This window comes from Onychomys torridus, chromosome 4, assembly GCF_903995425.1.
Source record: "Onychomys torridus chromosome 4, mOncTor1.1, whole genome shotgun sequence".
In the NCBI taxonomy this organism is placed as follows: Eukaryota; Metazoa; Chordata; class Mammalia; order Rodentia; family Cricetidae; genus Onychomys; species Onychomys torridus.
The window spans coordinates 11,882,089-11,905,062 of NC_050446.1; the positions used below are offsets into that span (position 1 = coordinate 11,882,089).

General features: G+C 52.9%; 1 protein-coding gene across 2 annotated transcripts in view; it reads right to left on the bottom strand.

Annotated features, from left to right (window-relative positions):
- The window catches only part of Adamtsl2 (ADAMTS like 2), a 32,002-nt gene extending 16,335 nt beyond the window's left edge, over nt 1-15,667 (bottom strand). Inside the window, exons 1-10 of one of the 2 annotated variants that reach the window (XM_036186264.1) lie at nt 15,445-15,667; nt 13,535-13,625; nt 13,100-13,242; nt 12,347-12,422; nt 11,151-11,253; nt 10,321-10,466; nt 10,074-10,197; nt 7,363-7,443; nt 4,888-5,063; nt 768-1,125 (exon numbers count right to left, since the gene is read on the bottom strand). In XM_036186264.1, the coding sequence (XP_036042157.1) occupies nt 768-1,125; nt 4,888-5,063; nt 7,363-7,443; nt 10,074-10,197; nt 10,321-10,466; nt 11,151-11,253; nt 12,347-12,422; nt 13,100-13,242; nt 13,535-13,624 (1,297 nt within the window). In that variant the 5' untranslated portion in view covers nt 13,625; nt 15,445-15,667. Of the gene's footprint in view, nt 1-767; nt 1,126-4,887; nt 5,064-7,362; nt 7,444-10,073; nt 10,198-10,320; nt 10,467-11,150; nt 11,254-12,346; nt 12,423-13,099; nt 13,243-13,534; nt 13,626-15,439 lie in introns of both variants that reach the window. The other variant, XM_036186263.1, reaches the window with a different exon arrangement.
- Nucleotides 15,668-22,974: the final 7,307 nt, after the last annotated feature.

Sequence of the window (22,974 nt, forward strand, 5' to 3'; positions counted from 1 at the left end):
AGAGAAGGAAGAGGAGGAGCAGGGAGGAGGAGGAAAAAGAATTACATCTATGTTAAGCCAATTTTGACAGTTAATGCTGTTGTCAATTGACAGGATCTAGAGATACCAAGGAGATAGGCTTCTGCACTTGTCTATGAGGAATTATCTAGATTAGGCCGACTGAGTTAGGAAGACCCACCAGAACTGTGGGCAGTACCATCCCGTGTAAAAGGAGACAGTGAACACCAGCTTCCATCTCTCTCTGCTTCCTGACTGCGGATGCAATGTGAGCAGCTGCCTCATGCTCCTGTCGCCATGATGGACTGTATCTCCTGTAATTGTGAGCTGGAATAAAACCTTCCTTCCTGAAGTTGCTTTCATCAACCATTTTGTCACAGTCACAAGACAAATGACTAATCCACTGATGTATAGGACCTGTCACATGTCACCTTGCCATGATTTAGTGTCATCACTACCCACAGCACACACACACTGCATCTAGTACTGTGGGTCAGCTGTGGTGATCACTGGTACATGGAGAAGAGCTTGGGTTCTTTGCAAACACACCACTATATACAAGGATTTGAGAAGCTGAGAATTTCAGTGTCCAAGAAGAGTCTATTATCGATCTGCAGATCCTGAGCTATGACTGTATACCTCAGACTTCACACTGCCCAGATCTCTTTAGCCTCTTCTGAAGACTTCAAAGGGGACCAACACTCCTCACTTGAAGCCTCTGTACCTGGGGAGCCCTGGCCTTTCCCATATCCACTATTCCTCTTTCTCACCTTGGAAGCCCTTGCCCCTAGGAGGTCCCTCACAGACCCCACCGCTGGCTCTCTCGCACACCTCGTTGGTCTCCTGGCCTCTGCTGGGACCCCGCTCAACTTGAGGGCCTGGAGGCTGAAAGAGCTGGTTGTTCAGGCCCAGCCTGTCTGCGGAGGCTTGGTGGTAGAGGGAGCCATTATGCTGCATGAAGCCCAGCAGCCTGGCACTGTCCAGCCCCTGGCCCTCGGTGCCCTCGGTGCTCTCGGAGGCTGGCTCGGAGAAGCTGTAATAAACAGGCTGCAGGTGGTGCATGTGTGCTGGCTGGAGCAACGTGTACTCAAAGGTGATGGAAGGGCTTTTGCCATTCTGGTTCCATACCTGTGGAAGGAGAAGAAGTGAGACCTGGCTCTTTTCCTAGCCCCCACTTAGCACCAAAAGCCTCTTGAGACAAAAGCGGCCCTGGTCACAGTCGAGTCTTTCCCAGGGAATCACACTTGATCCAAGAATGTGGCCTCATTCAAATGTCTTAGGGCAGCTGTGCCCAGGGATGGTGAATGAGGCACACCACAAGGGGCAGAGGCCAGGTCCCCTTGAGAACGGGGAATTGGGGACATACTGGGACATACTGCAGGTTACTGCCGTCCTAATAGCACTGCATCTACCCAGGACTCCTGGGGTAGCTGACGAGGTACTAAAATCCAGACCATGCGTCCATTCAGGACTGCATTGAAGGATCAGCTGGTCATGGAGCTCCTGGGGGATAGTCAAGGCCTCTGAAGAGACCACAAGCCAATGTGACCTATCCCCTAGGCAGACTTCAAAGCCTTTGACCTGGAGGCCGGCAGGAGTGGATTTGGCAGTGGGATTGGCTGCTCCCGGGGCCACAGCTCTGAACCACCAGCACTGAGCTCAAGCACTGCCCGGCTGCAGCACGCAGCACACCAGGGCCCTGGAAGGGTGGCACCGAGCAAACCACAGGAAGCCAAGAAGTGCCAAGAAAAGCCATTGCAGGATGCCAGGGGAAGAATGACCACCACTGGGATGGCATCTCGAGGGTGCCTGGGGACAGGAGCAGGGACTGTGGAAGGCACGCCATTGGAGCAAGATGACAAGAAGAGCCAGCCAGCATCGTTTCAAGTTAACCAGGTGGCTGCAGGTGTGGTCAAGAGACTCTGATGCCTAAAGCTTCAGGGCAGAAAGGGGGAATCCAGGTCAAGTTCTCACCCTGCTGGGTCTGCTGCACCACACAGAGTCAGGCTGGGTCAGTAGGACCCCGCCACAAAGAGAGATCTGGGTCAAGATGGTGAAATCTCAATTGTCCTGAATGCTCTGGGACTGGGAAGGGACTGCTCTTCCCTCAGCAGTTAATGCTGTCTTAGGAGAGATGGCGTGAGAAGCCCCCCTTCCTAACCTTGTCTTTCCTCTGGGCCTTGCCTGGTCTCTCCCGAGCACCAGACCAAAGGGTCTGGGAACGTCATCTCCTTCACTCACCAGGGAAGTCTTAGAGAATAGACTGTTTCTCCTGGGCCTTCAGGACCAGCACAGCCCTCTAGGAGTATTCTTACCCTCCGGAATAACACGCTGGCCTGCTAACAGGGAGGGTAGAGTGAGTGAGGCCCACACAGTGCAGATGCAAGGGCAAGAGGAGAGACTCGAGGGCAGGCAATTCCCTGGGTGACCACTTCTCCTGGAAAGTCCAGAGTATTCTGCTCACTCAGGGGTGGCCAAGTGACACCAATGTCATTTAGAGGGACAGTGTGGGACACTCTTACATGACAGGGCTGGTGGCAAGATGTGGTGGCAGGCTCTGGACTCCCCCAGCAGCTGCAGATATGAGAAGGCCCTGAATTAATAAAGGTGAGCAGCAAAAAAACAGTGACAGAGAGGTTGGATAGATGGCTTGGTAGGTAAGTGTACTTGCTGGAAAGTGTGAGGACATGAGTTAAAACCCCCAACACCCATGTAAGAGCTGGGCACTTCTGTACCACTACCACTGAAGAACAGAGAGAGGCAGGTCCCTGGAGCTTGCTTGCCAACCAGCCTAATGGAAGTAATGGGCTTCAGGCTCAGTGAGAACCCTGTCTCAAGAGAACACGATGAATGAAGAAGACACCTGAAGTCCTCCTGTGACCTTCCAATGCATTCATGCCCCCTTCTCTCTCTCTCTCTCTCTCTCTCTCTCTCTCTCTCTCTCTCTCTCTCTCTCACACACACACACACACACACACACACACACACACACACACACACACATACACCTTGGGAATAGACAAATGGGCCAAAAAAGACCCTTCTTAATTGGCACTGGCCAAGCTAGAGGAGGAGGTAGAAGTAGCTGTCTAGGCAAGGTTATGACCCTTGCCTCCATTTCTTAAACAAGTTTCTAGACTCAGAATCCACTGAACAAGGGGGGACCCACAGTTCTCCCCTAAAAAGCTGGCAGCTGTCTACTCACTCAACTGTTGCCTAGAGAGAAGGCAGGACATTCTGGAAGCAGGTCTGAGTTATCAGTGTTGACTGTGGGCCCTAACCACCATTGATTGATGTCCTCATTGCAAACATTTGGATAAGTAATGACCAAAGGGGTGGCCTAGATCTGGCTAGTAGTGTGTCTATAGAGTCCCTCATCTCCAAATGTGTAAGTGATGGTCACAGTCCTCTATTGACAATGCTAAGTGGACACAGCTGACATATCCAAGCGAGCAAATCTGAGATACCATTGCTTCCTGGGACCATAAGTGTCAGTGCCATGCATCGTGACCTCGGGGACAAAGGAGTAGGAAATATAGCCTACATTCAGTCCCATAGCTCATGTTGCCCTGAGAGAACTAAAGTGACTTCAGTGATGTGTCATCAGAGTAGAACTGAGTGCTGTAAGCCCAACCAAGCAGTTACCCTTACTGAGGCTTGTGACAAGTGTGGTGACTTTTCTAAAGCAAATTAACATGACCTCGGGTTGAACATATTTGGCCCAGATGTGATAAATAGTCTCCTTCTATTCCTCCAAAAGCAGTTTCCATCCACCTGGGTGAATCATAGCAAATGTACATGGCCATGACCCAGTCACTATATAATAAAACAGCAGGACCATTCTAGAGGACATTGTGCTGGTACTACAGCTTGCAGCCTCTACCATGAGCAGGAATTCTTGGAATGACTCATTCCATATCCAGTAACATCAGTCTAGTCTACAAAGCAGGTAACCTAAAATGTTGCCTATGCTTCGTGGAACACGGCAGAGAAGGTTCTATGCAGACCCAGCTGCCCCCTGGGCAGCAGTAGCAGCAGAGATGCCTGTGTGGGTGGGCTGTGAAAGATGTCATGGAATTTCTGCATGTCCCAGAGATGTCTCCCACACAACAAGGAAGCAGACAAGTGGACCCTGCCCGGGTAGACCTGCCTTCAATATTCTGCAACTTATAGGTGAGTAACTACACAACCCCCTCCAGGTTCTGCACCTACAATAGAGCTCACTGTGGTGGGTTCTAGAAGTCCAGAAGACAACTGGCAGGTCTCAGAGAATGTCACAACTGCTCATTGTGATGACCTTGTGATGGACAACCATTTTGTGTGTCCATGCATCTGGGGTGAGATGCTGGCTGTGAAAAAACACTAGCCACAGAACAGGTCCCAACCCTGCCCTGCCAGCTGCTCACAGCACTGAGAAGCCAGGGGAGGAAGGGGCTACAAGCTATGAAAACACTGCAGTACCACTGGAGGCAGTATGGACCTAAGGGACATAAAGACCCATCTGAAACATGGGCAGTGGGTCCAGCCACCTCTCCTTAGCTTCCCATGAGGTTCCCGATGATCGCAGAATGGGCTGACATAGAACAGTGGTACTGATTGAATGAAAATATGAATGAGAGAAAGGAAGCAAGTGAATGGATAGATGAATTAACAAATCAATGGGAAATGAAGTTAATGAACTAAAACCTGAGTGAATAAATGAATGAGAAAGTGACCAGTGAATAGACAATGAACAAGCCCTCCCCACCCCACCTCCACACACACTACCACCACCCCAGACTACAACAATACTGCTGTGTATTCAGGGCCCTCGAGTCCCAACCTGTAGCTGGATTCTGGGAAGCCAGTGCCCACAACCCTTATTGTCCCCAAATCCTGTGGCACACGCACCATGACATTCAGGCCCTGGTTGGTGGGTCCTTGTGCCACAATGTACTCAATGCCAGTCTCATAGACATCCATAGGCCGGCGGTACTTGACCACTGTACCAGCAATGTTGAAGTTCTTGGGGCTGTCCACCTTGTAGTTGCCATTGAAGAAGTAGAAGCCAGCTTCATCAGCAAGAGCTGAAAGAGTAACAATCACCGAGTCACATGGGCTAGACAGGCTGAGCAGAAAGGAGAGACACAGGGAGGAGCCAGCACACAGGTTCCAAGAATGGTGGCCAGCCTTCCCTCTCCAAAATGACCCAAAGACAGGAAATTCAGTGTCACAGGGAATCAGACAGACACCGTGCCTGGGGCCAGCATGTGGCCCTGGCCAGTGAGGGCCTAAGAGACACAAACACACTTTCCTATCAGTCTAAAACAAACAACCACAGGCCAGTCTGGGTGGTTGGAAGAGCCAACAGGGAAGGCTGGCCCTGCCCTTCTGGCTGCCTCAGATGGGCCAAAGGGATTGCGAGGTAATGAGCTAGCGCCATAGCCAAATAGCCAGTCTGGACCAGGAGGGTCTGTAGCTGTGAACAACAGGTACCAGCCAGATACTAGACTAGACAGAACAACCTGATGTGACCCTGGTTGTGGTACCAGCTCCGTTTCCCCAGCTGAGGAAGGGGCCTCAGTGTCTCATCCAGGGCCCTCAGTGAGTGATACTGTAGCTTAGCCCAGCTGGTGTGGAGTGCTATCCAGAAGAGTTTTCCTGGGACCACCCTAAGATGACCAGCTCTGCCCTTCTTATTAGAATCAATGGCATTCAGTCGTCTGACTTCAGTTACCCAATTAATCTGTCCATCCTGCTGGGCTTAACACCTACTGGGGACCCAATCAGGCAAGAGCAGAGTCTGGACTCACCTATCACCATTTCCCTTGTCTGGATACTTTGAGGACTTGGCTGGAGGCAATTGAAAGCCAGGATCAGAAAGGAATATGCCCATGGCACCCCAATAGCCCATCTCCCAGCTGCCCAGGGCCAAACACCAGCCTGGAAGCTGGCCTTTCCAGAAGCTATGGGGACTAAGCAAAGGTCCTCTGAGCCTCCAGGGCTGGGGAAGAAAGGGAGGAGGCGGTCTCAGCACTGGGGGACATTTTGTCTTCCAGAGGGTGTCCTTAAAGCCGGTTCCAGGAACTGGCCCGCCAGAGGAGTGAGTGCCGTTTCCAAAGGACCTGATGCAATCCAAGCAGAGGAGCCGGGGCAATTAATTTATTATCAGACAGACGCAACAGCAGGATGTGTCTGAAAAATACCCTTAACGTAATAACGTCAGAACACAGCGTCAAGTCCAAGTCAGGCTGGGGCCTGGTTGTCCCAGCTCAGCTTCCAGATCTGCGCCCAGGGCTCAGCTCAAGGCCCACATCCAAAACCTGTTTCCTGACAGCGAGGACCTTCCTTCCTGCGGCTTTCCCAGCCCTTGGTATTTCCAGTGTCTGCTTCAAGAATGAGGGCTTTGCAGCCAGCTCAGAGAACACAACGTCTCCCGGCCTCCCTGCAGCCCAAGTAAGCGAGCAGACGGCAGAGCCACCGGCCTGGCTGGAGGCCCGGCTCTCCATGCTCAATCCACAGATGTCCCCAGCAGTGTAGGCCTGGGGCCAGCCATGTGCAAACTTGCTGGGGTTGGGCCTTCAAATGCTCTGGGAGCCTGGCAGGGGACAGGAGAGTCTGGTGCTGGGCTCAAACTGAGGATCTTCAGTACACACCCTCCTCTTTTCTACATCCCTAGAGTAGAGCTCTGCCACGCTCAACAACCTGAGGAGTGAGATGGGAAGTCAGGTGGGTGATGGGACATGGTGTCAAGACTGAGTTCGAGTTTTGGAGAGCTGCTCCTTAACCTAGCCTAGACCCTGGGTCTGTCCCACACAGGGCAGAGCCGAGGGCAGAATGGCTCATAGGTATTGGTACCTGCCCTTATGGAGCTTCTATCACCAGGTCAGTCAACTCTCCGGCTTCACATACTACCCATCCAAAGACTGTCAAGATGGAGGCTCACCACTGAGTCATCTCCAGGATGTCCGAGGTAGCCATTTCTACTCTAGAGTGCCACCTCCCACAGGAAACTGGACATGGTCAGCATGGCATCACAGATAGACCTGTGACCAAATCCTTCCTCAGCAGCTCATGACCTTGGACTTGCCACCCACCTCTCAGCTCTGTGGCTCATCCTTGCATAGACCCTACCTCTGGCTCCCTGGATTCTGCCTGTCCAGATTCTCTAGTGATGGGAGCTCACTACCCGATGTCAAAACCCTGTCTCTTGTTCAGTACCTCTAAGGACAAGGGGGTGAAGTCAGCATCCTCCTCCCCAATGGTTAGGTACATCTCTGGCTTCCACAGCTGTGCCCTGTCACCTGCCTTATCCCATTTCTCAAAATATAGATCAAAGTTCAGGTGCCCTTTTCCATCCATACACACACTCCCATTTCCACATACCCAGCACGTCTGCTGACTTCTTCCTCTCCACAATCTGGATGTCTCGGGCACCAGCTGGGATATGGGTCACCAAAGAGTAACCTAGAGAATAGGAACATCTGTGAGCAAAGCCAGGGAAGGCAGGACACAGAAGGGACTGCCATTTGTCCCCTGAAAAGCCACTCCTGGGTGTCAATGCCATCTCTGAGCTCCAGATAGGTAAGGGGCACCTGCCTAGAGGTTGTCCAGGATGTCATGTGTGATTTCACCTAGTCCTGTTGAATGACTCATGTTGTCCAGGAAGCTGACCCTCTTCCAGGGACCTTGCCCAGGTACATACACCCTTTCTCATCAAGAACATTGGCCTGCCCCAGCCCCCCACAAGGGACACAGTGGATGGACTACAGGGACTTCACATGCTGAAGTCCACAGATTTAGATTATGTCCTGGCTTTATCCCTTGAGAGACCTTGGGTCTCAGTTTTCTCATCTAGTCCAAAGACATCAATGCCAGCACTATGTTGACACATGTTATTCTCAAATTCCATCTTATCAGAACATCCTGCTGGTGGCCAAGGCTTGATGCTTCCACACAAAGAGAGCGGATGTCGACTCTTCAAATAGAAGCTGACCACCCTACAAGGGCTACTATCTACATGCCTGGACTGTGAGAGGTATTGCCTGTCATTTCTGACCCCATGACCCAGGCCTTGGTATAGTGGGGAGATAGCCACAGACAATTCCAAACACAACAGGGAGCCGGAATTGGGGCAGGGAAAAAAAGAGCCACTAGCTGCTAGTGGAGAGGCTCTGGCAGGAAAGAGTTAATAATAACAGAGTCATCTCCTAGGACAAGAGAGGGGTCTCAGGAAAGGGTTTGGTAGAGTTGGTGTTTCTGTCTTGAATTCTCTGTATGTAGAAGGCAGCAGGGTCCACACTCAGGCCAGATGTTCCTGCCTTGTCCCTGACCCGCCCTCACCTTACAGGTCCTTGAATAGCCTGCCCTGACTGTGTCTCACACTGGGCTCCTTGAGAAGCAGGGGTGAGGGGCTCTGATTTGTAGCACTGAGCTATTTATGTGGTGTACACTGCCCCACTGCAGCTGACTGAGGGCAAGTTGTCCATGTGGTTGGTGTCTCTGGGCAGAAAGCAGGGAAGAGATTCATGATAGCATGGTCATAAGATGAAATACTGATTGAGGCTTAAAGACTGGGAAATGGTCACTTTGCTGAGACATGCTCTCTCTGTGTAAAACCCTGGCTGGTCTAGAATTTGCTGTGTAGATCAAGGTGGCTTCAAACTTGCAGTGATCTTCCTGCCTCTGCCTTGCAAGGGCTAGGATTAAAAGCATGCACCACCACAGCCGGCTTTAATTTTCAAACTAGCAAGTGGTTCACAAAACTCCTGAGCAGTTAACACTTGACTCCCATGAGCTTCAGGATATGGCCTGGTTTTGAGCATAGTTAGGGAGCACAGATCTTTCTGGGCAGATACGTAGCTCTGCAGCTACGACTCAGGGCCTGCTGCCCAGGTTGAGATCCAAGGCCTTAGAAGCTCAGGTCTCCTTAACCTTCTGCTCTCTCTGCAGCTTTGGGCAACAGTAGCAGCCACTGCCGTAATAGCAACGTCCCCAGATGTGGATGAGTTAATACTGGCCAGACCTGGCTCTGTGCCTGGTTGGGAAACACTCAACAGAATTAGAGGGATCGTCTCACTTCAGCCTCAGCCTGCCCAGAGTGGGCATCACCAAGAGCACAGGCCCTGTCTGGTGGGCCTGGCTATAGCATGTGGCATCTGACACGAGCTGAGTGCTCTAAAGGAGAGGCACTGCCTGACCTCTGACCTCTGACTCCTGACCCCTGACTCTAGCTCCACCCTGAATCCAGCGGAAAGTTGTGCAGGCAGGTGTGTGGAAGAAGGGAGGGACAAGCAAACAGACCAGCTTTGCCTCATCCCACCTTTGGCAGGCCTCCAAAGAAAGAGCCTCTGCCCACCACATGCGAGAGACACAGCATGCAGATTCAACCCCCTACACACAAGCCGCTGCTGTGCCCACTCCTCCTTGTCAGCCTCCTCCCTAGGCCCTACCTCAGTGCTTCATTCTCGGCGGCTTCCTGCAGGGACTTTTAGAGCCCACACTAATTCTGTGATCCCCTCTCCTGTGAGCGCAAGCAAGATTTCTTGGCTTTCTGGGCCCTCCCGTGGTCTCAGTAGGACTCCCTTGCCTCCCTAGGAGAACTGGAGCCTTCAAATCCCACACTGGGCCTCAGTTTCATCATCTGCTAAGAGGATTTCAAGTTGCCCACCCCCTTCCTCTATAATGACACAGTTCTTGGGACACAGCAATGTATTTGGTTGAGCATTGGCTGTCACAAGTGATGTATGAAGGTCTGTCTCATGCACGGATCCCAAACATGAGAGCACTAGAGAGGATGAGCCCAGAATTCAGTATGTCCAGAGTCAAGTCTCACACACTCTAAGACTCATGTCTCAGTTTCCCCATTCAGCCCTCCCTGAAGACTGCCTCAAAGGCCAAATGTGATCCCCATGCTGTGTCCTCTGGTGTGCAGGTGATATGAAGGACCCCTTTTATTGCCAGTAGGAAGGAGCCTTACACCTCTGCCTGGGCCTGGGCAGAGAAGGAGAGGGCCTATGACAGGAAGCAGCTGATCCTGGACACCTACCTGGCAGGTGAGATGGAGGGACACGCCCACCCAGCCAAGCCGCCCTTACCCAGATGATTGTTGCCCTTTCGGTAGTTCCCTGTCACGTGGGTGCAGCTGCTCCCGTCCCCCTGGCAGACGCCGCACTTGTCCAGGGTGTGGGTGGAGAAGAGTACTCCGTCACAGCCAATGGGCTGCAAGAAGCAAGGAGAGAGGCTGCTGAGGCGCTGTGGCTGGCACCTGGGCGCCACTGCCTCTGGCAGGCGGGTGGCCAGCACAGTGAGAACGGCTATACTTTTGGTACAATGTTTAACAACCTCACATTTTCCAGACACGCAAACCCCTCTCAGGTCGGTGAGCTTGCAGGAAGTGCCATCACGGGCGGGCACCATGAGCTGCCTCTGGCCATCCACAGTGGTGCAGTGCAGATCACATGGTTTACTGGAGATGTGCACATAGTCATCTGGGGGATGAGGCAGAGAGTCTCAGGGGACAGGGTGGTGGATTCATCCCCCTCCTACTGAGATAGCACCCTTCCCGTTACAAAGATGGGGAAACTGAGGCTTGAAAAGAAGGGACCTGACAAAGTGTTGGTAGCAGGAATGAAGTGAGCCCGGTCCAAGCTCTGAATTCCAAATTCTGCCTCCTTGTGAGAGGGCATCACACCTGAGATCCACAGAAGGGTTTTCCGTGGCAGGGCCACTGGACACCTCAGCACTTCCACAGGGTGGAGGAAGAAGAGAAGCTCATTTACACTGTGCCTAAACAATCTGTTTCTTCTCCCATGGGGACAGGGGGGTGAGAACGGTGGACATGGAACAGAAAGCATGTCCCCAGTCCCATGAGACCTTGGCCAGTCCCCATTTGGGGTTGTCTGGGCTGGTTCCTGTCTAAGCCCTGGGGACAGTGGGAGAGTCCTGATCTCAGAGGGCAGCCCTGCAGGAAACTCAGCTCTATAATCTGTTACCGGTGATGTCATGGGTCATGGGGGAGGGAAGGAGGAAACAGAGCTCCAGGCCCCCTTCTAGAGAAGTGGGATCTGCTCCAGCCTCTGTAGATGACCACCACAGCCCTCAGCAAGACCTGGCTCTAAGCCTCAGTTTCCCCACATGCCCACCCGTAGAGCTTATTCCTAAGGCTCAGGTACCCGGGTAGAGAGGCTTCCATTGGTATGCTCGGCCATCGTACACACGGGAGTTGAAGGAGACACACTGCTCTTCACGGAAGCTCCTCCCATCCGGTGGACACTCCTGAAAGAAGAAGGGCAGAAGCTGAGCATGAAGTGGCTACAACCAGATGATCCTTGGGGGCCATGGTCCATGTTGCCCCTGCTCCCAGCCTCCGCTCCCCTCACTTTCAACTACTCAGAAGGGCCAGTGACTATTCTTCCAATACCGCTGGATATCAGCCTTCCTAATACACTGGATATCACCCTGAACTCTTCAGCCATTTGTGGAGTAGATGGGACACTGGTGGCTCTGCCCATACCCCCATCCTCAGGCAGACCCTGTCCGCATGTGTATATCTCCACATGTGTACACACATGTGCACAAAGTGCCTGCAACTAATCCAGTGCGCTTGATAGCTCTGCATAGGGACTGAATCAGAAGGAGGGCACTCTGTAAGAAGAACCTTGCCGGTACAGGAGGCAATTGCCCATGGTGGAGCTGGAGTCCAAACTAGGTTAGTGTCTGCCTCCTTCAGGAGCTCCCACATGTCCACCAAATCCCGACGCCATGACTGGCTGTGGCCGCTAACTTCCCTTCAGCTTTCACACCCCACATGGGCACTCACAAAGACAGACTTCCAACAGCTCAGCTGGACAAGCCAAGTAAGACTGGCAGAGCTGGCACCTCCAGCACCACACCCTGGTGACTCTTGGATAGGCAGCCAGGTTTCAGACAGACTTTGGTCCCATAGAGGGTGCTCCTGGGAGCCCTGTGCAGAGTCAACGCCTCCTCCCAAGCCTCTGCCACCTTGGTGTCCAGCCAAGGCTAATGAAACAGTGTACACAGGCGCACCTAAGAGCTGAGGCGAGAGGCCTGGGGTGGCCGCCCAGCAAGACTGCTTCATAGGTGGGAAGAAGGAATAGCTGTTGTGGCTTCCTGGTGTGCAAATGTTCAAGGCAGATTGGACTGTGATTTCCAGGATCAGGTGGGAATCCAAGCCATCCTACCACATCCCACATGCAGGGAACAGAACATGCAGCATCTGAGGCATGAAGGGCTCCGTGTGGGCCTGGGCATCAGCCAGCCTATGCTGGACTCTCCCTGAGAGCATAGTGTCAGCCACAGGATCAAGGGGCAAGATCAAGACCTGGGAGCTTTGGGCATCTGGCCTCACCTGCACTCTGCAGAGCTGGTATCGTTTGGATGTGCCCACACAGGTCCTGTTCCCTGCTCCTGGAACAGACTTCCTCCTAGTGGGAAAATGTTGTACCAAGCCAGGGTTGGAATGATAGCTATGGGTCCTGACATCTGTTCTGTCATGCATGTATTAGCTTCCAGTAGCTTCCCAGACTCCTAGGATAGCATCTGATTCTCCTCTATATTCCCAGCACCAGCAGCAGAGCTGTACTGTACAGAACCGATGAGTAACAACCATGTTTGCTGAGGCCTGTGCTAACATGCAAACACATGTGGTATCATGTATGCCCAGAAACATGAGCTGGTTTCATCATGCTTTCCCCAATGATGCCACAGATGAGGAAATTGATGCTCAAAGATTAAGTGCCCTGTCCAAGGTCACACAGCTTAGAAGTAGCAGAGACAAGACTCAAACCCAGGTTCCTCTGAGAGCAAAGGCTCTTAATAACTTGCCTGTGCTCTTCCCTGCTTCTGTAGCTCATGCTTCAGAAGACAAGGGGGTCTCACTCCTCAGTGGCAGAGCCCTAAAAAAACAAGCTTTGCTTTTTGACACTCCCTCTCTGGCACCCCAGAATACTGTTGCCAAGGATCTCTCAGAAGCTCCATGCCCAGTGGAAGTCAATGGGAAGAAGAGACCACATACATCAAATGCAAGCCCGGAAGAAAAGCCACCAAGCCATGGACCAGGCTGCCCCTGCCCACCCACCCTTGGAGGTTTTAACAAACTCACCTCTGTTGCAGGCAGTGGCGTTCCTGGGATGTCACCCCGCCCCCACAGCTTCGGGAGCAGGCTGTCCACTTGGTCCACTCCCCCCACCAGTAGGCAGTGGCATCAGCAACCCCCTCCAGGCTGTTGGATGTGGGGCTGTTGTCCTGGGTGAAAAGTCCCCCAATAATGAGCAGAAGGCTCAATCACAACACAGGAGAACCTGCACCCCAAATACCACAGGGCGTCACTGGTCAGAGACTACAGAATGGTGAGATTCCCAGATCAGCAACTAGTCTAAATGGCTCTCTGAGCAAGTTTCTGGAGCCTAAGGGAACACCAAGACCCCTGGGCTTGCCCACTCTTACTACACAATCCTCCAAAGTCAGCCCACTTGAGAGTGAGCCCAACACCTGGCTGAGAAGCTGGAGTTGGGGGGCACTGGACAATGCTACTCACCGAGGCCTCAGTAGATGCTGTACCCCCAGCCACAACTGCCATGGCCAGCAAAGACCAAGCCCAGTGTGAATTTTGCCATCTGCTGTCCATCCTATGAAGCAAGACCACAGTCACTACCAGATCAGGCCCTGCTGTGGAGAAAAACTCTTAAGGTCCTCCCAGTGCCCCAGGTGGTAAGGTTATCTGGGATCCTATGTTAGTGACTGACATCTGAGAGAAACCGAGCCATCCATCTGGGCTCAGCAAGCAGCTTGGTAAGTGATTACAGATGTCTGCCCGGCTTAGGCACAAAGGGATGGTATGAGTGCCAAGGCTGAGCCACCCTTCATCTGAGATCTTCTGCCAAGCTTTGCCCCTGGAGAACGGCTGTGGAGAACAGAGACGGACAGCTTAGGAGGTTGGAGGCCCAGCCTGGTAGAGAGCTCATTATGAAGAGGGATAGCAACCTGGCTCAGCCCACTGCCTTGTCCAGAGCACCTTGGGAGTTTTACCTGCTTAACATCTGCAGGCCTACTTGAGTGAATGGCCACCCGTAGAGTTCATGAGCTGTAGAAAGGAGTGTCCTCCCTTTCCTCCCTGCCTTCACTTGTCCCCTGCCCTGTGGTCCTCAGAAAATGGCAGCCTCCCCTTGTCAGAGGAACATCCTCATAGCTGGGTATTCTGCAATCTGGCCCTCAGGTGGGGGCACAAATCAGGAGTCTGGACCCTGCTCTCCAGAGAGAACACGGAATTGCAGGAAGTGCAGTAGGAGGCCTGTGTGTGTGTAAACGGCCCACTGTTCCTGACTCCTTCTCAACAAGCTAGCACCTGAAGCCCAAACACCCACCAAGGGTTAAGGTGAAGTAAATGAGGGAGAGTGTCCAGCTCTGCTGCTTCAGCTCGCAGAATCGCTTCCCTGAGTCTCTGCATAAACCTTGTCTTAGAAAGGGAGCTAATGGCCTCTAGCTAGAGCTGGTCTCTCAGGTGGGTATCATCAGCCAGTGAGTTAGACAATGGGCTTCAGGAAACACCAAGCCCAGAGAGAAAAGTCAACTTGCCCAAAGCCACACAGCAAGGCAGCTTATTGTCCCCACACCCCACAGCAAACTTAGGGGCCCAGTCCAGCACCCGATAATTCCAGAGGAAGAAAGTCTGGAGACTGTCTGCACCCTTGAAACACTGACACCAACTTCTCTCTCTCTCTCTCTCTCTCTCTCTCTCTCTCTCTCTCTCTCTCCCTCCCTCCCTCCCTCCCTCCCTCCTCCATTTCTCTTCATCCCTCCCTCCACAAGCACCTGCAGGTGTGTGGGAGCTAACCCAGCAACACCCTTGCACCCAGACGCACCCAGACAGACTATGCAATGATACTGTAAATCCTGAAATGTGGAGCTTCATCCTTGAGACCCCTGCATCCTGCCAGCTGCCCACCACTTCCCCTATCCCATCTGCCTGTTCCTCCACTGCAGGTCTCCATCAACATCCCCATTTTAACTCTAGCACAGAGCCCCATCCCACATAGTCCCATTGGCCTCCATGGTTCCCCAGGCCCTGCCGCCCGCCAAAGACAGGTGCCCAGTCAGCCTCACACTTGGTTTTCATTAAGGCTCCCAGACACTACTGGATTCCAGCCAAGTCCAGCTCAAACAGGATCCATCTCTCCCTAGGGTCCAAAACCTTCAATAGGCCCACAGCAGGGGTTTGCATCACAGACAGCAACTGCTAGTACAAAGGCTGTAGCCAGCCTCAGGGCCACCCAAGCCACAGTGTGGTGCAGGTTGCTCCCCCTTCCCCTAGGGTTGAATACCCTCCCCAGGGGCTAGGATATCCCCCAGCCCCATTCTGAATAGCTGTCTGGCCTGGAGTGGGCTGCATCTCACACCTCCCAGAGAGCACAGCATGAGCTGGGACAAGTATGTGGTGGCCTACCTCACCCAGGGTCAGCAGGTTGTCCTCCCAGGGAAAAGGGTGAGAGCTAGCTGCCAGGTGCACAGGGCGGGCAGATGAGGGCAGAGATGTGCGGGCTCTGCCTGTCTCTCGTCCTGCTTCCCAGCTGCCTCCCTCTCCCACTTCAAAGAGCATTCAAGGGAGGGGGTTCCCAGGAGGGGCGCTCAGCCCAGTGGCTGCTCTGTGGCCGCAGCTGCCTTTATAGCTGTCAGGCAGACGGGGAGGAACTCACACTTCCCACCGCTGCTCCCCCGCCCAGCCTGCTGGCGGCTGGCCGGGCGCACACTTTAACCCGCTCTGCGCCTCTGGAGCATGGCCAGGCTGTCCAGCTGCCTGCTGGCTGCGGCCGCCACAGTCCAGAAGCAGTGAGTGAGCCTGAGACTGGCTTCTCTGGGTCCGGAGTGACTGACCCTAGTGGAGAAGCTAGCCTGAGGTCACGTGGAGAGACATTGGCAGTAGCGGAGCAGAGCCCCCTGCCCCACCCATCTAACTTCAGCTACCATAGGAGGCTGGAAACCATGTGTTGTCCAGGCTGCCAACTCCTGTTCACCCGGAGGCACAGAGGTCTGGAGGTTGTGTGTGTCCAGGCCACCCCCCACCCTCGGAAAACAGATCTGAACAACTGAGGAACTGGGGGACATCAAAGATCAACAACCAACGGCTCCAGGGAGAAGGAGAGGCGGCTACAGCCTGCTGACCAGATGCCTAGGTTGAGGGTAGGCATGGGGTATTCTGCAGATGTTTGGTATCAGTTTGGCTGGATCCCACACCAGCTGGGCAGCTACTGGCAAGCAAGCTGGACTCCAGGGTTCTGGTGCTGCTGAGCTGGAGCTTCAGTCCCACCTGTGGATTCTAGCAGACTTGGAATGATGGGATGTCTGCTCTGACATATCTGGCCCTCCAGAGCACTCCATCCTGGAAAACAGGCGCCTTCAAAGGGCAAATGATACTGAAATATCTCATATGAGCCATTTCATCCATGCTCCTGCCTCCAACTGTATAGACCGGAAGTCCTCTTCCTCCCCCTCTTCCTTCTCTCTCCCTCCCTCTGTGCTGGATGGTGAACTTCTTCAGCTGCCTCTTTGGGCTGCTAAGCATTGTACCCTGTGGACATACTGTGTCTGACCACCAGACAGAGTCCAGAAACAAAGCAATCAATGGTAACAACAAACACCCAGCCTTGTAAGGCTTGTGTTAGGTAACAATCATCTTCGTTATCTGTACTTTACAGATGAGAAACAGAGGCTGGGAAATGGAGTGACCTGCCTAAGGCCACACATCAAAGTTAGGACAAATATAGCTTGCACTACTTCTCTGTCACACACCCTCTCTTTCTGCCTGATTCTTCAAAGTTGCTGGCTGGCTCTTCCAACTTAGACCCTGATGGAGGCCAAGCGATCAGGTCTTACTCTCTGTATGTTCTGTGGCAGCTGACCTTAGGGTATTCAGTTTCTGCTCTTTGGTACCCTGACCTCCCCTGACCCTTACCCAGGCCCACACTGCCCCCTGGGGCCAGTGAGTTGAAGCACAGACATTCTATTACCTGCCATAAAGCACACACACATGAATGCATGTGTACACAGGATCTTACAGACACAGATCTCTCTTATTCTGGAAGCCTCTACTATGATTCTCCTCCATTCTGGCTGACTATTAGGCCCTGCACACCCTGGAACAGAATCAAGCTCTCCTGGCACTTCTGGCTCCACATGCCCCAGTGCCAGGGTGACTAACAGTTTCCCTTGGGAGGGACCCCGCAGTCAACTGACACAGTCACCTAGCATCTTCCCTTGGCCTGGCAATGCACAGGCCACAGCCTGGCCACCTGGAAGACAGACCCATGGGGCCAATATCCTGCTGGCTTTGTGATCTCCACCAGTGTGTGACCCTCTAGACCCTGGCTCCCTGCATTAGCTGTGCCTCCATTTCCCTACACCTGACTCTTTGGAGCTTCTAGATTCAAGACTCTATGGCAGCCATAACATAACTACCTGGTCCACAATGGGCTGAGAATTTCAGAGACAGAAACAGATTCAAAGCGCCACCCCACTCCCAAGTTCTTCCTCCACACAATGATGGCTGCTACTCTCTATCCTCAGTGCGTTCCCTCATACCTGTGAGGGTGGCCTACTTAACTTGTAAGTGCCCTGAGCCAAAGAAGTACAGTGTTAACAAGTGGTAGAAATGTCATGATGTGCCAGGAGAGGTGCACTGAGTCCCACGTAGTCCAGGGAGCCGCTGTATCCACGTTCTCGATTCCACCTACCAAGTTTCTGGGGCCTGAGGTAGCCAAAGTCACCACAGGAGCCAGCGGCTCCAGACCGCTGGTCTGACTCCTGTCTGGCTGCCTCAAGGCCTCACCTCATCACTCTTCCCCACATGCTGAGACCCTCGATGTGCTCCTCTAAGGCTTCTTGCTCTGGAGAGCTCCCGCAAGAACCCACAACTTTATTTGGCTGGAATGGCTTCTCTGATTCGAGGCTGCGACTCCCTCTGAGGTACAGCTCAAAGCTGAAGGAAGGACAGTCTTGAGTCACTGCCCCTCCACCCACTGCGGGCTGCCCAAGAAGGGGGCTCCAGACTTCGGGATGACAAGAAGGTGAGAATGTCCTGGGATAGACCACCACACAGACTTCTGGGTTCCCTGCCTATCTCATCCAGGAATACCGGCTTTTCTGCGAAGTCTACACAGGAAGTTCAAGTTGAGGAACCCAGGCCTATGGCTAGGGAAGACTCCTCAGGCTACTGTGGTCTGAGATTCCACAAGAAGAGGGGTTCCTTTCTCCCTAAATCTAAGCAAGGACAAGGTTAGAAGTCATAAGGTGGCTGGAAGTAAGCTGCCGCTGGAACTCCACAAACAGAAAGCTGAGGAGCTGAACACCCAGGCTAATGCTAGCCAGGGAATGTTGGTACTGCACCTTCACTGCTCCTGGGACATCACAGCTTGTCCACGGTTGGTCTGTACACAGAAGCAAAAGCCAGGGACATCCCAGTAGACCAGCAAATCCAGGAGAAGGCCTCCTGCCCAAGGAAGGGACCATGGGCATCCCAACCAACTTCTCTACCACTAGCCTGTATCTTCTAATCCAGGGATCAAGGGAAGTATACTAAATAATGATAAAGAATTTGATCAGGCCTTCTTGGGTAGTTAGGGTTTTTGAGGTCAAAACGTGAATGGTTGAAAGGGTTTTTGGAATAGCTTTTTCAAGCCAGATTACATCTAGAAGCTTGAGTGCTATATTAAAACCTAGAGTTAGATTTTTTTTTTGGAAGGGAAGATTTACACAGCTATGGGCAAGTTCCTGGGTCCACAGAAAAACCTGGCATGTGGCTGTCTCCTCTGGCCACATACAGTGAATGTCATTTGCCAGCTAGTCTGGGGGTTAGGTAACAGCAGGGAATCTGGAGTTGAAACCCAGCTCAGCTCCAGCACCCAGCTCCAGAAGGTAGCCAGGGTCTTCCCAGGGTGAGAACCCACCAATGTATGGAGCAGACCACACAGTTCTTACTAGGGGGATTGCCTGCCCTGAGCCACTTGGCCTTACACAGTTGCCAGCAGAAGTTTGCGGGGACATAAAGCAGCTAAAGTCTCCATGCTAGGAATGGCAGGCCTTTGCATGATCTTCTGGCACGTTAAGGGGCCACAGTGTCCTGAGGTACTTGTACTTGGTGACAGCTGCCAATCACAATCCTTGTGTTGCACCCAGACCCAGCTCCAAATGGCTGCCTCCGCACAGACCTCAAAGGTAGAATTAGAGAGGCTTGAAGCTTGTTCCTTTCCTCCAGGTGACTTCAGTAGACCCCAGACAGGAACAAGGCCTCTGTGCTCTGGGGTGACCCACTCCTGTGGACCGGGTGTTCAAAGTTTGGAGGAGGCCAGTATAGCAGCTGGCACAGCGCTCCTGAGCTGGGCAGACAGACAGCTGTCCTGAAGGCTGAGAGCTCAGCATTCCATGCATGTCAGCACCTCTATAAAACCCAGCCACTCCCTCAGCTGAGGGGCTAGGGAAGGGGGGACCAACTGGTCAGCCCTCACTCCAGGCTTTGTGGCCTAGAAGCTGACCCTTACATGGTCCCACTGGGACCATGCCACCTGCTGGACAGAGAGGGGATGCCACCTGGGACCCTTGGGCACTGAAGCCTGGACATGCCAAGAGTCCACTGGGCCCACTCATGAACCAAGACATGAAGGCAACAGCTCTGGCCCCTCTGACCTCACAGGACAAAGGAAAAGAAGTGGCAAGACCAGGCAGTCTGATATGGCTGGGTAACATTGAGCGAGACCTTATTCTTTCCTGGGTCTCAGTCTTCTCCTTGTAAAAATGGAGAAGGCAGAGGTTTGCGCTTGCTGGGTGCCAAAAGACCTATGAGGCACAGCATGAAGACCTCTCTGCATATGGCTAGCTCTGGACAAACCCTGAATGTATGTGATTTTCAAGACTTATGTGCACATGCAGTGCCGTGGGGAAACAGCCACACTCCGAACCAGGCTGTGTCTTGAAGGACACTCATGGTTTAGTGGCACAGCTGTTGGGGTCTGTTGGGCGGAAGCACAGAGCTGGTAGGGGGCTGGCAGGTGGGGGCTTCAAAGGTGGGAAGGGCCAGGGTAGCTAGCTCCTCTATCTGCTGGCCTTGAACCTGCCCAGGGGGACCCTTGACCCTTGTCCCTGTGTCTCCAGGGGAACACCTACTCCCAGAGCAGCATCCTGTCTGTTCCACTCTACTTACCTCAACCCCAGCCCCCAGGCAAATAACTTCCCTTGCTACAGAGAGACCCAAGGGTCATTTCAGTCCTGTTCAAGACTGGATGCCTTCTCCAGAGTCAGCTGGTCTGTGGCCAGGCAGCCAGGCTGGGACGGGAGCCACACACGTCCACCCCCTCGGAGGGCAGCTCACAGTCCAGCCTTTATGTGGGGGCTCTCCTGCTGCCCAGGCCCAGCCACCTGTCTCCCTGCTTTGGGACATCTTCTCCTCAGCACCTTCCTCTTTAATGGCTATAACATATGTACAGCTCCACTTCCTTCTCCCCCCCCCCCCCCCCCTCTCTCTCTTCCTGAAGCTTACAGCCAGGCTTGGAGTTCATAGCTGCAACACACACACACACACACACACACACACACACACACACACACACTCATGCACATACCCACACATGTGCGCACACACAGCTGTGGAATGTTTTCCTGCTTCTGGGGTTTATGGCTCTGGGGCATGTGCTCCTTGCCACCTCCCTAAGTACCTGACATCTAGTCTATTCCTTCCCTCCCTTTGAACTCTTGTGGGAGCTGAGGCTGAGTTAGAATGGTGGACCAGTCGGGGGAGAAGTGAGAGTCATGAGAGACCCCACCTGAGTTGCTCAGGGGCAACCATGAACCTCCCCAGCCCCCATCACCAGCGTTCATATAGCAGGGACTGGTTTTCCCATTTGGAAAGAGAACTGGCCCCTAGAAAGCCAGACTGAAACCAGCCCCGCCTCCCTGGATTTTCATTCATTCTTTTAACAGCCATTCATTTCTCTGGTATTTGTTGAAGACCCACAAAATACTAGGTTGGGCCTGAAGGGGTTGTGGCAGAGAGCCAGGCAGACAGATCCCATACTCAAGACCCAAGCAATTCAAAACCGGCATCTCTATCAGATTGGTGAGTGCCAGGATAGGAAGGATGTGGAGTTGGGGGAGGGGCAGAGGAAGAGTGAAGGAACCTCTTGTCTCACTGTCTGTCAATCACAGAAGCCTTCATTTCAGACACACTGTCCAGGCTGGGAGTAAACCAGGCCTTAGCCGGAACAAGGGACAGGAAGTACTGTCCTGCAGCGGAAGCTGGGGGAGAAGCTGTATCTGAGACAGGAGAGTCTAGCATGTGCAAGGGCTGGGGTGTGCATCTAGGTATGGATATGGACAGCTTGGGAATCTCTTTGAGTAGTTAAGCTTCCTCCAGGGACTGAGAGAACCTTGGAAAAGTCTTAAGCAGAAGAATGACAGAACCAGGTGTCTCGAGTTGGCTATTTCATTGTGAGCTGGAGAAATGGACCTCAGATATCAGACAAGGGGCTTCCAGAAAGGCCTCACAGAGACGGGAAGCCCACAACCTCTCCTAGAGGAGACCACTGAGGGTGTATTGGTCCTTTTTTTTTTTTTTTTTTTCTGAGACAGGATTTCTCTATGTAGCTTTGGTACCTGTCCTGGATCTCACTCTGTAGACCAGGCTGGCCTCGAACTCACAGAGATCTGCCTGGCTCTGCCTCCCTAGTGCTGGGATTAAAGGTGTGCACCACCACCGCCCTGTGAGTGTATGGGTCCTTGAGCCTACTACACCCCAAGGTCTAGGGGGAAGGGAAGTAGTATCCGGATAGCTTTCTGGCCCATCCAGCCACCTGAGGCACTGGAGTGAACAGTATGGACAGAGCTCAAGGTCACTGTGCAGGTGAAGCAAAAGGAGCCAAACTCTGAAGAACGCACACTGTGCAGTCCACTATTAAGTTCTAATGAAGTCAGGCCCAGGCAGAAATCAGTAATAGTGGCTGCCCCTGACAGGGAGCAGGGAGCAGCTTACCAGAAAGGGCATAAAGGAATGTCCTCTCCCGGAGCCCTGGGAGTGAACACTGAGGGTCACACAGGTGTGTGCACCTGCCAGAACCCTTTAGCCTATGGGATTAAACCCCACGCACAGTGACAACTGGCAATAGAAGCTGATCGCAAATAAACCAAGAAAGAGCTGGCCTGAGAAGCTCAGACCACACACCCGTTGTTCCTTGGCTGGGGGCTGAGGGGTCCCTGCCAGACAGTTCCCCTAAGACATTTTGCAACAGGAGAAGGTGATTTCCTGAAGTCAGGCCAAGGAGCTGTTGTTAAAAGAGGGAACAAGAACTTAAAAGGCCAGACAACAGCTTTAGAATGGAGAGGGTTCTGTCTGCTAACTTAAGGAACAATGTAACTAAGCAGAGAAGGCGGAGTAAACCATTGAGTAAAAAGGGCCCGTAGGCTGGTGAACCGTGGTGCTTCTCTGTTGGTCCTTTGACTGAAGACAATTGGCTACATTTTAAGTTTTCTCACCCTCTTGCACCCCTTGTGACCCAAATAGCAGCACCCTTGACATGTTCATCCTGGGACAAAGACCTGGATGGAAAATAACAAGAAGTGGAGGATCTCAGTTATAGGAACTTGCCGCCCAAAAGCATTACCTCCAAGGGAAGAAATACGACTTTATTGAGAGACAGAGAGAGAGACAGAGAGAGAGACAGAGAGAGAGAGAGAGAGAGAGAGAGAGAGAGAGAGAGAGAGAGAGAGAGAGAGAGAGAGGTGCATACCACATGGTGCGGTGCATCAGCTGTTGGACCTTCTCCATGTGTCACTGGACACATGCTGGGGCCTGGAGCACTTGATCCCTCCTTGTGGACGCTGCCACAGCTGCTGTCAGGGCTGCTGATGAAGTAAAGAAGTGGGCTCTTTTTCTTCCTGCCCTAGAGACCAAGAAGGCCTTCACTACCTTCTCCCCAGGCAGTGCCTTCCTCCTGGTCC